This window comes from Nomascus leucogenys, chromosome 17 (genome assembly GCF_006542625.1).
Source record: "Nomascus leucogenys isolate Asia chromosome 17, Asia_NLE_v1, whole genome shotgun sequence".
Classification (NCBI taxonomy): Eukaryota; Metazoa; Chordata; class Mammalia; order Primates; family Hylobatidae; genus Nomascus; species Nomascus leucogenys.
Genome location: NC_044397.1, coordinates 36457926 through 36474205, shown reverse-complemented (window position 1 = coordinate 36474205; position 16280 = coordinate 36457926). Strand labels below are relative to the sequence as shown.

The 16280-nt window shown below is 49.4% G+C and overlaps 1 protein-coding gene across 6 annotated transcripts in view; it reads right to left on the bottom strand.

Annotated features, from left to right (window-relative positions):
* Positions 1-11480, bottom strand: part of CUX1 (cut like homeobox 1) — a 474797-nt gene extending 463317 nt beyond the window's left edge. For 4 of the 6 annotated variants that reach the window (XM_030796740.1, XM_030796741.1, XM_030796742.1 and 1 more), the window contains exon 1: positions 11161-11480. In XM_030796740.1, the coding sequence (XP_030652600.1) occupies positions 11161-11223 (63 nt within the window). In that variant the 5' untranslated portion in view covers positions 11224-11480. Of the gene's footprint in view, positions 1-9601; positions 10351-11160 lie in introns of those variants that run through there. The other 2 variants (XM_030796739.1, XM_030796737.1) reach the window with 1 other exon arrangement.
* Positions 11481-16280: the final 4800 nt, after the last annotated feature.

Genomic DNA, 16280 nt, shown 5'->3' with positions numbered 1-16280 from the left:
AATTTTGCATTCTTAACCAGCTGAATGAGTCCTAAATCAGACACACAAGGCAGAGAGTGGGGGCCTGTGTGGCGATGGTGTGTTGGGTACCCAACGGATAACCAGGGCAGAGGGAGGGAACCCAAGCTCAGAGGGGAGCCCTAGAGATCCCTGGCCACCCCACGACTGTTCTGCTGGCAAGCCCTCTCCCACACATCCCCAAGCACACAGAACTCATTGGGTGCCCCCTGCCCACTCCCAGACCCGCCTTCTAAGCCCTTCCTGCAGCCTTCCCAGAGGCTCAGACACACAGCTCCATCCATCCCAGCCTCGTCCTGCCAGTCCTGTCCACCCCTCTAGGCGGGAAGCCACTGCTATTTTAAGTCTCCATCACTACTGCCGGGCACACAGGGGCAAAAGAAAAAGGAATGCATGAAACAGGCTTGAAGGCCGGGCGCAGTGGTTCACACCTATAATCCCAGTACTTTAGGAGACCAAGGAGGGAGGATCACTGGAGCCCAGGAGTTCAAGACCAGCCTGAGGAACAGGGCAAAACCCTGTCTCTAAAAAAAAAAAAAAAAATTGAAAAATCAGCCAGGCGTAGTGGTGCATGCCTATAGTCCCAGCTACCTGGGAGGCTGAGGTGGAAGGATTGCTTGAGCCCGGGAGGTCAAGGCTTCAGTGAGCTATGATCTCACCACTGCACTCCAGTCGGGGCAACTGAGCAAGACCCTGCCTCAAAAAATCAAAAACAAAAAAAAACAAAAAAATTCTGAAGTAGGCTTGAAGCTCAGATGTACAGAGGGAGGAGGAGGGAGCTCCCCCAAATAAGCAAGATTCTGGAGTCTTTCTAGCTCGGATGGAAAAGGTTTAGGTGAGGCAGAAAGGACTATCAGGAACTCTGTCTGCTACCCTAAGAAATGTGGTCTCCACTCTGTGCCTAAGTGGGCCACCATGGATGTTTAAGGAGAGGAATGGCATGATGAAATCAATGGTTCGGGAAGATTAATCTGGCAGCTGCATTTATAATGGATTGCGACCTGTTTCGAATGGGCAGTTTTGAAACAAGTAAAAGACGATGCACTCAGCTCTTGTGTGTTAGAAAGACTTGGCTCTCACACACAATAAGCAGCCCTGAAGACTAACTGCAAACACACACACACACACACACACACACACACACACACACACACACAGATTTCATTAAGGTATCAGGGCGTTTTGAGATGACAGCATAATTATATACCAACACAGAGCCACGTAAAACAATCACAGACTACTTCTTACTCCCCTGACAATGACATTCAACCATAACTGGCAACATCCTTCCTCTCCCAGTCCCACGTCAATGCTGACAAACTGCAGGACTGGGGCTAAGGACCAGGTGGAGGGGAAGAGATGACCAAGCCTTCCCTCTGGGACGGCCAGCTCCAGGTGGTAGCTTTACAATTCTGCAGCAAAGCTCTCCAAGGGCCCTGGCCACCTTGTGGTCCTCCAGGCTCACCGGTGATGGCAGGCTCCTGGACCCCATGGAGCAGAAACCTGAACTTGTCTCCCACTTGGCTGAGTGACGAGACAGCATGAGTTACTGTGTAAGCAACGAGTTGAGATACGGCTGAAATAAAGCAATTCTGGTAAATAAATGTTTCTATGCTGGTTTAAACACATGCTCCTCTGCTCTCAATTTTCTGTCTCAAACCTGTATGACTTATAACATCTCTGCTGTGTGAATAGGAAGGCAAGACGGGATTTGATTTACAGCTCTGGTCGTAATTTTAGCTGTAATCTCTGTATGTTGGGGACTCCAGCCCTTTTTCTTTGAAAGGTTGGTGTTCTCCGGCCGGTTGCTGACTACACTCTCAGCGAGGACACGGCAGAACTGTATGCAATGGAAATAATTCACTGGACCCAGGACTGCACGGGTTCAAGTTCTGGGTCAACTACTTGGTGAAAAACAGAAGATAATGTGTTTCACCATTATCTGCCACACCTTTCAGAGTGACACAGAAATGGTGACGGGAGCCACAGAATGTTCCCAGTTCCAGAGAGAATGAAAGTCTTTTCCAAACCTCATCAAAAACATTACATGTATACGATTCCCTCCAGGGAGAATTTTATTTTTAATTTTCATTTACATAGTATCTTTCCTCCAAGAATCTCAAAATAATGGAGCTGTAGAAATACTTGTTTAAAAAAAAAAAAAAGTTGTCACAACACAGGAAGGGACAGGCTTGGCAGGGCAGGAGAAGGGCGAGAAGTGACAGGCTGTCCTGACAGCAAGGACTCCAGCTAACACCCGGAGGCTAGGCTGAGGGCGGCTCCAAGCCCGCCCTTCCCTCACTGCAGCCCACGGCTTTACCAGTGCTCACAGCTTCAGGCTCTTCAAGACAAAGATTTACCTTTGGTATCATCTGCTACCTTTTATCAAATTATTTTTTATCTAAAAAATCATTTCTTCCCTAGAAACGGGGGGAAAGTGGCAATAAGCCAGAGGAACTTACAGGCCCAAAACAACAATTCAACAAAGGTCTAAAAAGAGTGGAGGCCAGGCACGGTGGCTCACACCTGTAATCCCACCACTTTGGGAGGCCGAAGGGGGTGGGCTGCTTGAGGTCAGGAGTTTGAAACCAGCCTGGCCAACATGGTGAAACCCTGCCTCTACTAAAAACACAAAAATTAGCCAGGCGTGGTGGTGCATGCCTGTAATCCCAGCTACTCGGAGGGGGCTGAGGCATGAGAATCACTTGAACTTGGGAGGTGGAGGTTGCGGTGAGCGGAGTTTATGCCACTGCACTCCAGGCTGGGCGACAGAGTGAGACTCCATCTCAAAAAATAAAATAAAAAGAGTTGATATTCGTTCTGTCTTAAAGATATAAAACTATGTTAGAGAAAACAAAATCATGGCAATTCATTAGGGAGAAAGCCCCAGTTTAAGAAAAATTGTCTTGCTTTCGGGGGGAAATGGAAAGAACCTTTTGTGTTGCGTTTTATTTTTCGGTTTGGTTTGGTTTTTTCATATGCTGGGTGGACAGGATCTGAATATCTTACATTTAACAAAAAGCTGTCAACACCCAGATAAATTTTTAATGACAGTACGACAGGCATTCTATTTCTCACTGTTTCGCAATACTCACTTAAGAAAGAGCTAATTTGTCAATTTGTTTTTCCCTTAACCAAACTCGGAACACCTCATAACCCATGGTTCACTTTTTAAAAAAATGTTAACTGCATTTCCTTATTGAATAAACACAGCCCAACAGAAAGGTATCTATAAGAAAACAAGCAGTGTGCCAGTATCCACTCAAAGTAACCCGAAGAAAGAACAAGCCACTTCCCTGGTGTCTCAGAGTAAGCTCTGTTAATTTCCTCCTTCGTTAACTGCATCAATCACACGCGGTCAAGATCATCCAGACCATCCAAGATTTCAAGCTTCGGCTGATGGAGTCGGCCGGGTCCCGGTCCACTCTGGGGGGTCCTGTGCTTTATAAAGGTTTGGACCCCTTATTGGGCTCATTTTCACAAAGGTTCTCATGAAAGGAAGCAGAACCAAGCCAGTTTCACTTACTATGAAACTCCTGGCTGGCCGGTTCTTGAGTTGCTGGCAGTGTTAGTAAACCCCTGGAAGGAACACCGCCGTCCCTGGCTCCGTTCCAGTCACCTGTGTGATTATGTTTCTCTGTGTAGGAAGACCCCTGAGGGTGGGATCTGTACCAATCCTGCTTGTGGGGTCAGCCAGGGATTGGGCGACGAACTTTGTGGCCACAGTACCTGCACTTCCCATGGCCCGAGGCTCTAATCAACACAAAATTTCTGCCAATGGTCCTGGGCCTCCTGCAGTAAGGAAATGCCGTTGGATTAAAATAAAGAAATTGACAATCTTTATTTTGTGCACTAACATCATCCTCTCTGAATTTAATTACAACAAAATTAAAATTATTTTTATTAGAGAGGTGTTAGCTTTTTAAAGGGAAGGTTCTTGACAGGTTTTACAACAAATTAGATGTTTTTCTTTTTTTTTTTTTCTGAGACAGAGTCTCGCGCTGTTACCCAGGCTGCAGTGCAGTCACACGATCTCAGCTCACTGCAACCTCCACCTCCTGGGCTCAAGCAATTCTCATGCCTCAGCCTGCCGAGTAGCTGAGATTATGGACATGCACCACCACGCCAGGCTAATTTTTGTATTTTTAGTAGAGATGAGGTTTTGCCATGTTGGCCAGGCTGGTCTCGAACTTCTGACCTCAAGTGATCTGCCCGCCTCGGCCTCCCAAAGTGCTGGGATTACAGGCATGAGCCACTGCGCCCGGCCTTAGACGTCTTTCGAAAAGAATGGTTCACCCTCACTGTGTAATACCCGAATAGAGCGGCACAAATGCTTTTTAAAAATCTTTTAAGTCACAAGCCAGGTGCTTCAAAGCTGTTTCAGGCGCAGCACAAATGAGGGGAACGGCACAGGTTCCCCTCAGTCCCGGTTCATTTCCTGCAGGGAAACCGCCATCCCCGCCAAAGACCACTCTCCTCCATCAACCTTCTCAGAAGACAGCAGAGAAGCTGGACTGATTACAGCTCAGCAAATCCAAAACTGCTCCATACCAAACCTTAGCTGTCCTCAGCAGGAAAATCCAACACTGACACACCATGGAAACTTGGTTCTGAAACACATCCCAAAACCAGGGTGATCGACTGCTTTTCAAGACCACGCCTTGAAAACTAGAATGGGTCAAATGACACCATCAATCCAGAGGGCCCTGCCATTAATATTTAAGAAAATATCGGCCGGGCACGGTGGCTCACGCCTGTAATCCCAGCACTTTGGGAGGCCGAGGCGGGCAGATCACGAGGTCAGGAGATCGAGACCATCCTGGCTAACACGGTGAAACCTCGTCTCAACTAAAAATAGAAAAAATTAGCTGGGCGTGGTGGCGCAGCTAATGATTCTCTCTAAATCCACTGAGCTAACCTTAAAAATGCTACTCCGGAGGCTGAGGCAGGAGAATGGCGTGAACCCAGGAGGCGGAGCTTGCAGTGAGCCGAGATCGCACCACTGCACTCCAGCCTGGGCCACAGAGCCAGACTATGTCTCAAAAAAAAAAAAAAATACAAAAATACAAAAAACACTAGCCAGGCATGGTGGCGGGCACCTATCGTCCCAGCTACTTGGGAGACGGAGGAAGGAGAATGGCCTGAACCCGGGAGGCGGAGCTTGCAGTGAGCCGAGATCGCACCACTGCACTCCAGCCTGGGCAACAGAACCACGTCTCAAAAAAAAAAAAAAAGAAAAGAAAAGAAAACAGGCCGGGCGCGGTGGCTCACGCCTGTAATCCCAGCACTTTGGGAGGCCAAGGCGGGAGGATCATGAGGTGAGGAGATTGAGACAATCCTGGCTAACATGGTGAAACCCGGTCTCTACTAAAAATACAAAAAATTAGCCAGGTGTGGTGGCGGGCGCCTGTAGTCCCAGCTACTTGGGAGGCTGAGGCAGGAGAATGGTGTGAGCCCAGAAGGCGGAGTTTGCAGTGTGCTGAGATAGTGAGATAGCGCCACTGCACTCCGGCCTGGGCGAAAGAGCGAGACTCCGTCTCAAAAAAAGAAAAAAGAGAAGAAAAGAAAATATCCCCCTCACCAAGTTAATACTTTTTTGGTTGCTGGTGGAGTTTATATTCTCTAAATGTAGAACTTTTTTGGGGGGGTGGGGAGTATCTTCTCTCTGAATTCTATATCATTATTGGGGTATAATAAAACGTACCTACATGCTCTGGTCAGTCAAGGTTCATCAAGTCAGAAATCACAAATGAATTCACAAATTCTTTGCTCTAAAGTCATATAACAATGCAGATATTAAATTGCTTGTCTAACCATACCATTAGATTCTTTTTTCACTCCATTATCGGCACACATACACACACACTTCTCTCGGCATCCAGGCATTCACAGGTATCCAGTTCCTAAAGCGCCCAGCACGACTGCTTTGTCCAGGTAAGTAACAGTGGGACATAAGGAGAGGCTGTGGGGCCCCTCTTCAAATAGCTTCGACAAAACGAATGGCTATAAGTGAAAAGTGTCCCTGGGCTTTGCTATAAAAAGACTCAAACATGGGATTCCAAGAATTCCACCTGTTTCCAATTAGATACCAGAATTGCTTGAGTGTTTAAGCTACATTCGCTTGCTACTTACACAAAACAATTCTTCCGGGTTTTTTGAACATTTTAAATATGTTAAAATAAGATTAAGGGTCTGGTTTAAACAATCGGAGGCAGGGAAATTTCGGTGGAAACCAAAACTCTCTCTCTGCAGCGATAACGCGGGGCTTCAGACAAAACAAAAGGACAAGACAGACAAATTTCTGTCTTTGACAATTACTAATAAAAGTCACTTTTCATAGAGAGAGCAATTATATTTTTTAAAGTTATGTGTTCAATAACTTTAAATAGGTCTTAAGTAATTTCTACAATAACTCATGATCCTGGATCCTGTATATTCAAATAATGGTTAGAGTTGCCTTTCACGGAGCATTTATGTTACAATTCGTCAGATATACCTGTCTGTGAAATTTACATGTGACAAATGTGTAAACTATTTGAAATGGAAGCACAGGTAGGAATTTAACCTACCTCTGTAGGATTCTTCATATGATCAATTTCTCTGTTTATGAAATGTATGAGTTTTCCCCTAACAAATGTGTCCTTCCTTCATTTCACTAAAAACAGACGTTCCTGGGCATTACAGAGGAGCTGAAACAAATGTGGATTTTCTACTTCTAGCCTTGTTTTCTCTCCTAAGACACAGAAAGCGAGTACAGCCTTAGGAGTGTTTTTTTTGTTTGTTTGTTTTTTTTTTTTTGAGACGGAGTCTCGCTCTGTAGCCCAGGCTGGAGTGCAGTGGCGTGATCTCGGCTCACTGCGACCTCCACCTCCTGGGTCCCGGTTCAAGCAATGCTCCTGCCTCAGCCTCCCGAGTAGCTGGGATTACAGGAACGTGCCACCATGCCCAGCTCATTTTTGTGTTTTTAGTAGAGACAGGGTTTCACCATGTTGGCCAGGCTGGTCTTGAACTTCTGACCTCGTGATCCACCTGCCTTGGCCTCCCAAAGTGCTGGGATTACAGGCCTGAGCCGAGCCACTGCGCCCAGCCTCAGGAGTGGTTTTGATTGTTTACTGCTACAGGTAGACCCGGAGGGGAATCAGAGAGCACAAACTACTGTTCCTTCACAGCTCCCGTATAAACCCTGATGGGTTTGTCTTAATTGTACAAAAACAGGAGACTTTTTAAATAGCCATTAAAGATTTCGGGCTCAGCACAGTTCACCAGACTGCATTTTTAAGGTTAGCTCAGTGGATTTAGAGAGAATCATTCCTGAAGGTATTGGACTATTTGGCCCTTTCAACTTTCTTAGGTTGGCTAACTACCGACAGGAGATACATGAAGCTGAGGATGCAGTCAAAGGGGTCTCTGTGGACTCAACTGTACCAGGAGTTGTTGCATTAACTCACCAACTTGCACCTTTAAGGAAAAAAAAAGAGTTTCACATAGGAAAAAACTTAAATCAACTGCCAATGACCCCTTCCCACATCCAACCTCAAAGACACCCATATTAAAAGAACCAAGAAAACAAAAGCAGGAGCAGCAGTGGTGTAATTTCTTGAACTGTTCTTTTATAAAGGGTACTAGATGGGACATTTTAATTAAAATAATATACTTATTATGGCAAACCGTACTGGACAGCCAGTAACATACACACTTCCACAACGGGGGAAAAAAGCCATCAGAAAATGGACTTTCAGCAAAACTGAAATTGTTTTTTGATTCTGAAAAAGAAGGCAACTTTTCAAGTTTACTTTTGCAGAGGCTGCTTAAAGGGGAAGGCTGGTCACCATGTGGGAATAATGTCCCAAAGGGAAGGTAGTCATTGGCAGGCCCCATCCCAAAGAGTTCAAAGCTCCACTAACATACAGAGTGCCATGAGCTTTGTCTTAGAAAGTGTCCTCTTTTCAAATATGTATTTAAAAGACAAATTTACATAACAGTGCTTTTCTTATTTAAAAAGAAAAGAAAACCTGGTTTTTACAAGTCTGAGATAGGATAAAAAACTTGTCCAACTAGTCTTAGCAATACCAAAGCACTGAAACTTCCATACCACAAGCCCTTGGGACTAAAAAGGAAACGGAATAAAACACAGTCTTCAGAAGCTCTCTTCCCTAGCACGCGCTCCTGTGCCAAGGCGGCAGCTTCAAGCCCCAGGAAGCCGAGGGACAAGAACCCAGTGAGCCAGGGTTGCAGAACTACGGAACTGCCCAACCTCACCTGGACCCGCTGACATCTCCAACCTGCTAAGACTGACATCTCTCTGCTAAGACTGATCAGCCTCTTTACCCCCAGGTGTCAACCCGATCTCAGTATAAAGAGGTCTGGAAAAATGAGAAAAATCTGGAACTAATGAATTCTCTCCCAAACTGTCGTTCTATTGACTCACTGACTATTGGTGGGAATTAACCAGACACCAACACCAAAGGCCTCCTCACCGCCCAGAGAAAGAACCAGATTGGCCTGAGACTTGAACTTTGACATTCCGTATTCAATTGAAATTTGCAAACCCATAGGAAATCATCTAAGGCCAAATCATTAGCAACCACCAAAAGCAAAGGAGTAAAGAGGAATGACGTTCAAATAAGGGATTTTGTTTTGGGGTTTAGTTTTGATTTCTTCTTAATATCCACATAAAGTGCAAGTAAGCTGACATGGAAACTTGCGATGGAATCCTGGAGCCCTGATCCCCTGAAGAAGTGGCTAATATGGGGGACAGGATGGTTTAGAGTTCTTAAAATCTAGTAACTCTAGAAACCAAATCCAGTTTCCAGGCAATTTTGCCAGGATGCTTTAAAAAAGACACTTCATTGATATTAAGTTAGGATGTCACATTTAGGAAGACAAGAGAGAAAAATAATAATAATAACGTTTGTCTCTTAAAACTCCACAACGGGTTTTACAGTAAGCACAGGAATTAAATTATGGTAAAAGGGAGCTATTTTTACTAAAACAGGGTAGACCAATTTATCAAAAATGCCATTCGGCTGTGTTCATTACATCCAGGAATCTAATTTACACAATAGACACTTTGGAGTAATCTATTTTAGTCAATAAATACTTAAACTCCTTTAAGTTTTAATCTTATCGGAAATACATATTTCGCATAGTCTTCTTCCTAGTTAAGAGAGAAATTTCAGGAAATTTCATAACGACTATGACTCGGCTTTATCGTTCTTAGTAGGCAAGAGCAGAAAACAAGCATATACAATTAAAGTTGTCAGATTCCATTTAAATATGTTTTAATCCAACCCGCTTCGTTTCATACAAGCCTGCATCTAGAGCTTTGCTCCCAAAGGTATTGCTGTAGGTCACTGTCACCAGTCCTCCAGGTTAGGAAAGTTCAGCCAAGTTTACCTTCACGCACACCTTAGCAGTTGGGAGCAGCTGCAGTTCCCCAGGGGCCCTGAGGAACCCTCCTATCCCCTCCCACAGCACCAGGCCGCCCTGGAGCATTCTAAGCCGCGGGACCCGGGCACCCCCCGACATCCCCGGTTCCCTTCGCGCCTGCAATCTCGGGACTTCTGGCCCACAGGCCGCTCACCTTTAACTTGGCTCCGGCTACGCACAACATCCACCTGGCAGAGTCCCGGGGCTGTCCGGGCGCCGCGGGCGCCGAGCTGGCACGTGCGGGGCGGACCCTAAGGGTGCGCCGCTCCTCCAGGCGGGGGGTGGCAGGCGGGCACGGCGGCGGCTCGGGCGCGGGCCGGGGAGCCCCAGCACGGTCCCCCCGCGGCGCCGGGGACTCTGCGCGCGGACCACCGCCCGGCACGCCACGGTCCCAAAGGGCCCCCACGGCTCTGCTTTCGAGAACTCGGCCCGAGAAGGCATCTCCGAGCGCACCCGCCGCGCGCTCCATGGCGGGCCCTGCAGAGAGGGCAGAAGCCCCGAGGGGAGGCAAGGAAGGGACCGGGCGCCGCAGGTCACCGGGGGCCGCCGGAGCCCCCAGGCGCGCGGCGATCGCAGCTCGGACCGGCGGCGGGGAGGCAGCGTACCCCGCCTGCGCACCCGGGGGAACAGCGCGGGGCCTGCGCTCGGGGAAAGTTGCAGCCTCCTCCTTCCGCGCCCGCACCCGGCGGTCCGGGACACCGGGACCCAGCGGCACTGCGCGCGGGGGCACCCCCGCCGCCCCTCGCCAAGTTTCCCCAAAGCGCCCCCGCGGGGGTCCGCCACGGAGGGACAGGTCCGCGTCACTGACACAGGCACACAAAAGAGCGGGGCGGCCGCGAGGTGCGCGGGTGGCCCCGGGGCGCTCCCCGGGACGTAAACAAACCCGAGGGTCTGCGCCGGGAGCCACACGCGGGGTGCCGGAGCGGCGGCGCGGCCCGGGCCGGTGACAGCCGGGGGCGGCGGCCGGGGCCGGCCCGGGGTAGGGAGCGCGGGCGCCCGCCCGGCCACCCGCCCGCCTGGCCGGAGCCGGGCCGCGCCGCCGCCGCCGCCGGTGGCCGCTCTGACCCTCCCCCGAGCCGGCGGCACCACAGCGCCACCAGCCCCAGCTCCGCCGCGCCGGCGGCAGTGGCGGCGGCTCCTCCTGGAGAGGCAGGCGCTTCACCCCCCGCAGCAACTCCCCACAAACTTTCCCCGGGAATACGGCGGGCCGGGGGCGCGGGGCGAGCGGGCGGGCGGGCGCCACCGCCGGGCCGCGGCCCCCTCCCGGCGCCCGCCGCCGCCCGCCCCCCGCCGCCTGCTCCCCGCTCGCGCGCGCGCCCCGCGGGCCGCCGGGGCCGCCCCCTCCCCGGTCCCGCGGCGGCAACGGCGGCGGCGGCGGCGGCGCTGGCGGCGGCGGCGGCGCGGGGCCCGGGGGGGCGCCCGGGGTGGGGGCAGACACCTGGGGCAGTGGTGGCGGCGGCGGCTCCCGGCGCCATCTTGGGCTGATCGATGAATTGAACAAAGAGGATCAATTTCCGATCAAGCGAGTGATCAATGGGGGCCGGGGAGCGGGAGGGACCCGGCCCCGACTCGGCCCCGCGGTGCCCGGCACCCCCCTCCTCCCTGCCGCCGCGGGCCCCCCGGCGGCTGGGCCAGCCCGGGGCCCCCGGCGGAGGCCGCGACCGCCCGCAGCCCCCACCCCCGGACTCGAGGCCGAGCGCGGAGGAGCCTGACCTGCAGCTGCTGTAAATCAAAGCGCTTCCAATATTGAAACATCGATCCCACATTGGCCGCCATCTTGAGACATATTGAGACGGAGTGAGCGGCTGATAGAGAGGGGGCTGGAGTTCAGGAGCCGCCAGGAGGCAGCAGGCGGGCGGCGCCAAAACCCGGCCTGGAGCCGGCCGCCGCCGCCGCCACCGAGGACGCGGACTCCTCCTCACGGCGCCGCCGCAGCCATGGCGAGCCCGAGCCGGAGCCGGAGTCGCAGCCCCAGGGCGCGGCGGCCGCGGCCCGGCCTCGCACGCACGGCCCCGGCCCCTGCTCCCCCAACCCCCCCACCGCCGCTCTCCCCCTCCCCTCCGCGGGCCGGCCGGCGACCCCCGCCCCTCGGGACAACCCCCCCAAAGTCCGCGGTCGCGCCGGCCACAGACCCGGCCCCGAGGGGGCGCTGGAGGGCAGCGCCCGGGGTCCCCCGGCACCGCGCACCTGGGGAGGGTTGGTGGGGGAGGTCCCCCGCAGGGGTCGCGATCGCCCGCGGTGGCCGAGCGCAGCGCCTTCAAGGCTCCGGTTGGGGGGAACGTCTTAGCGCCCCTGTAGTGGTTAGTGTCCAGAATGCGGAGACGCCGCTACCACCTGCCCGGGACCCCCCACACCCGACCCCTGCGTGGCCCAGGCCCCCCGCAGCGGCGTGGGTGGGAGGCGCCCCGATGGTGGACGGCAACACTCTGATCTTTCTGCGCCCAGCGAGGACGGGGACACCGAGACGACCAGGAACAGCGTGGCATGTTTGGAGGACTGGAGTTGAGGGGGAAACAACCCTGACCCTCTCAGGGGGCCGCGCGCGTGGATGCCCTACATCCGGACCGCGGCAGTGCCAGCGTCGCACCCGAACGCACCCAACGGCTGTGGCGCTGAGGGTCCCGGCAGCCTGCATTCGCCCAAGCCGTTCCAGTTTAGGCCACGACAGGAAAAGTCTGGGAGCCCAGTTCTGTGTCCCCCCGCGCCGCCTCAGCGGAACAGCCCAAGAAACTTCCTGTGGTTCAGACACCTTGGTTTGTTGCAACTTTGGGCGCAGAAAGTTGGAAAGTGTGGGTGCACTCAATGAAAACGGAAAGCGTGGTCCCAGGTTTACAGAAATGCTAAAATGCAAACCAAAAAATAAATTCTCTTCTGATTTCTCTCCTCGCGGAAAGCTGGCGAAAGCACACGTTTTATGATCGTCATCTTTCATTGATTATACACACGTGTGACTTGGAGTTTCCAGTAGGAATACTGTACTTTGACTCTCCCGTACCTCATTGAACGAGTAATTAGTTAAAACAAGTCCCTAAATTCCTTAATCTCAAAATGCATATGTAAATAAAATCTGTATAGGATACAAAATAAAACACGCAAGTGGAAAACAATTGCTTTTCAAGTGAGTTCGAGGGTTGGCGCAGTGAATTCGGCATTTTTGGAGGAAGAGGATGGAAATGAAAGTCCCAAGATTTAGAGTACATGCGTGTCCCCAGGTCTTGCCCTGCTGGCCAGGGGCCTCAGTTTCCCCAAGGGGAGGCCCCTGATGTCGGGAACGGGGTTCATTGCCTCCCCAACGCAACCTTGACTCGCCGGTGGGTGGGAGCGCGCTGGCGTCGGGGGGCAAGTTGCGAGCCTCCACCCCAGATGCGGTGACGCCGCGCAGAGCAGGGCACTGTGGATCTCGGGTGGCCAAGGGCTGCCTCCGTGTGGGGCGCCCCAGCCCGCGCGCGCAGTCGGCCGGCCGCCGCGCTGTAGCTCCGACCGCGCCGCCCGGTAGAGGGCAGCGGCGCCCCGACACTCGGGTCCTCGGGTCCTCGGGTCCCCGCGCACGTGCCCACCGGCGCGCCCAGGCCCCCGCGCCTGGCCACGCCCTGTCCCGGAGTCAGGCTCCTGGCGGGAAGCGGCATTGCCACCGCGAGACACTCCTGTCCCGGGGAAATGCGACTTCTAAGGATGCCTGCACACTCGGGGAGGCGGCGGGGTTGGGGGGGGGTGCTTCCGCCTTCCCCTCGCATGTCTATTTCTGCGGTGGCAGGCAGGCGAGACCTAGGAATTGCGCTAAAGGTGGCTAGACAAATAAAATGTGCAGGGGCTTAAAAAAAAAAAAAAAAAGAAAGAAATCCCTCCCATGGGGAAGGCTCAAGGAAGGATCAGGGAAATGCTTTGGATTTGATGCAGATGTTCTCAATCTAATTATCGTGTAGATCCCCTGGGTTTGAACCAAAAAAGTGAAATATATATGACCTGTGTAATACTCCCGAAATACATCTGGTTGGAATTCAGGATTCTGAATCCATGGCAATATTTTAGAAATAAATCTGATGACTATCAAATACCGTTGTTACATTTCTGGTTATATTTATATTATTTACATGCTAACCTGACTTAGTACAGACACACTATATTGGATGGCCCAAAGGTTAACCTCTATTTAAATACAGTTTAGATTTCTCCCACCAAAGCTTTGGGTTACATAAACCTTGTTGCTCTCTGCAGGGGGTGGTGGGAAGGGGGGAGTTTAGAATAACTTTCACCAGCACCAGAAAACGTTACTTTGTAAAAAGAAAATCATTCAAAATAAACCACTGATCAAAAGTTATCTGCGTTGAGTGAAAGAGCAGAGACCTAAAAAACCTTTTTAAAGTGCACTTTGTTTTTCTTGAGCAAGTACAGACACAGAATAAAGCAAATTGTATTTATTTCCAAAGACTATTTTGTTTCTTTTGTATTGTTTCAGATTGACTTTTAGCCCACCATTGTAAAAACCCAGGAGTACCCACTGGCAGAGTGGATCTACAAAGCTGTGCACTGCATAAAATATTTACAAAATATTTTATAGGTTTTAGGACCTAGATTTCCACTGGCACCTACAAAGATAATACAGTAATGGCTATGACCTCCCAGAACACAGTGTGAGAGGCAGGTAAGTTCTCAAGATAAATGGCCCAGTACCAAGAAATACCTCGGGCACCTGGACACATAATTAATATTACTTAGAATGAAAAACGAGGAAAAAAAACACAACAATCCACAGGCATTTGGTCACTTTTCGACACTCAGGCTCTCCCTTTAGGGGATGAAATCTCACAGTTTCCAAGTATATGACCAATTTGCCACCCCAGCTTTCAAAATCAAGCCCCTAGTCATCAGATGGAGGAACTGACCAAGATGATGTTTGTTCCTGACGCCTTTAAATGAAATACAGCTTAGCCCCAAATAAGGTAACTAAATAATTAATATTTGAGCCCAGAATTCCTAAATTTCTTTTCTGGCCCATTTTATTTTGCCTAAAAAGCAGAAAGTAGCCACATGGGGGGTTTGATAATACTAATTAATTTAACTTGCAGAAAATTGTAAAGTGCTTTTGGGAGTTCATTCTTTCCTATCCTCCTAACACTAGTGGATTCTCCTTTCCCTGGCATCCACATATAGTTTATTAAATCCACTAAGGTAAAAAAAAAATTGTCCAATTCTCCAAAATATGGGTAGATTACCACTAAATTGGCCCTCTTTTTGGCAGCCCCAAGAAGTGAAAATGTGTTGCGTTGTTTTCTAAAGATTCAAATTTAGAAGTTGTTCTGTTATACTTCACCTAATTGCTTGAAGGAATTAACTATCAAGAATTTCTTCCAAACTGAAAAATGTCTTACACTGTAAGGCATTATTTTAAAATCCATTTTTTTTATCCCACACAAGAGTCTTTTATTATGGACTCATACAATTAAGTTTCACCTAAAGTTAAGAAACTTTATCCCCAAGAAAAGTTGGGGAATAATCTATAATTTTTACCAAGCTAGAAGGAAAATGAAAAAAACTCAGAAATCAGATATACTTCAAAGGAAAAATCAAGAGGTTCATTCTAAAACCTTAATCCATTTTCTGAATTTTTTTTTTTTGCATCCAAACTAGAACGAGTTTCAACTAGTTTTCAACAAGAAATATTTTGGATAATCAGAAACAATTCATAATGCTAAATGCTTACATCATAATTTATTCATAAACATAAAGATATGACTATTTTGATGCATGGTATAAAGGAATCATACTCTTAATAAAAAGTTATGTGGAGAATCTCAATTTTACAAACATAGAAGTTCAAAATTATATCGAGGTAGTAATTCAAGCTGCCTGAATTTGTAAATGTTTTAAATTTAGGACTAAGACCAGACAGAAGTTTTAAGACACTTTACATTTGAAAATCCCTTTTCCTTAAATCAAAAGATTATGAATTACAGAGGAGAATGACTCTTTCTTTTGTCTTTGGCGACTGCCTTTTAGAATGATTTGGCATAGACTACTGGAATAAATGAAAGGAAGATTCCAGATTCTTTTATTTTTTGAGCTCAAGAAAACCAAACTACTTTTAATTGCTCTGTTTTTAAAAGAATATTTTATGTTAATTATTTTTAAGTACACTATTCAGTGTACTATATGTAAATACCCACCAAAAAAAATACACATTTTGCTACATGTAATTACATGTATAGTACTTCATTCATTTCAATACCCTGAATGTATGTGTAGTTATATAATTGTACCAAAAACCTGCCCAACTTGTAAGAACAAACTATAATGATTTCTAAACAGTAGACTCCTGTTCACCACCCTCCCACCCTGACTCTGGTGACAGCATTTCTCGGTCTCCTTTTGGAAATCTTCAAAGACTACATGTCTGGCCCACCATTTCCCCCTTCTTTCCACTTCTGGACAGCATATGTTAATGACATTCACTCTAAGTATCTTTCGACACCTCTAATGATTATGTTCTTTTCTCTCCGATTTGTCTTAAACTAAAAAGTGTACGGCTTGGCCTCTCAGATGGAGGTGGCTTACACTTTGAAAATACATCTATGGCAGAGAGATGGCTCACACCTGTAATCCCAGCACTTTGGGAGGCCCAGGCAGGTGGATCACTTGAGATGCAGAGTTCAAGGCCAGCCTGGCCAACATGGTAAAACACCATCTCTAGTAAAAATACAAAAACTAGCCGGGTGTGGTGGTGTGTGCCTGTAATCCCAGCTACTTGGGAGGTTGAGGCAGAAGAATTGCTTGAACCCAGGAGGCGGAGGTTGCAGTGAGCCGAGATCATGCCGCTGCACTCTGCCTAGGTGACA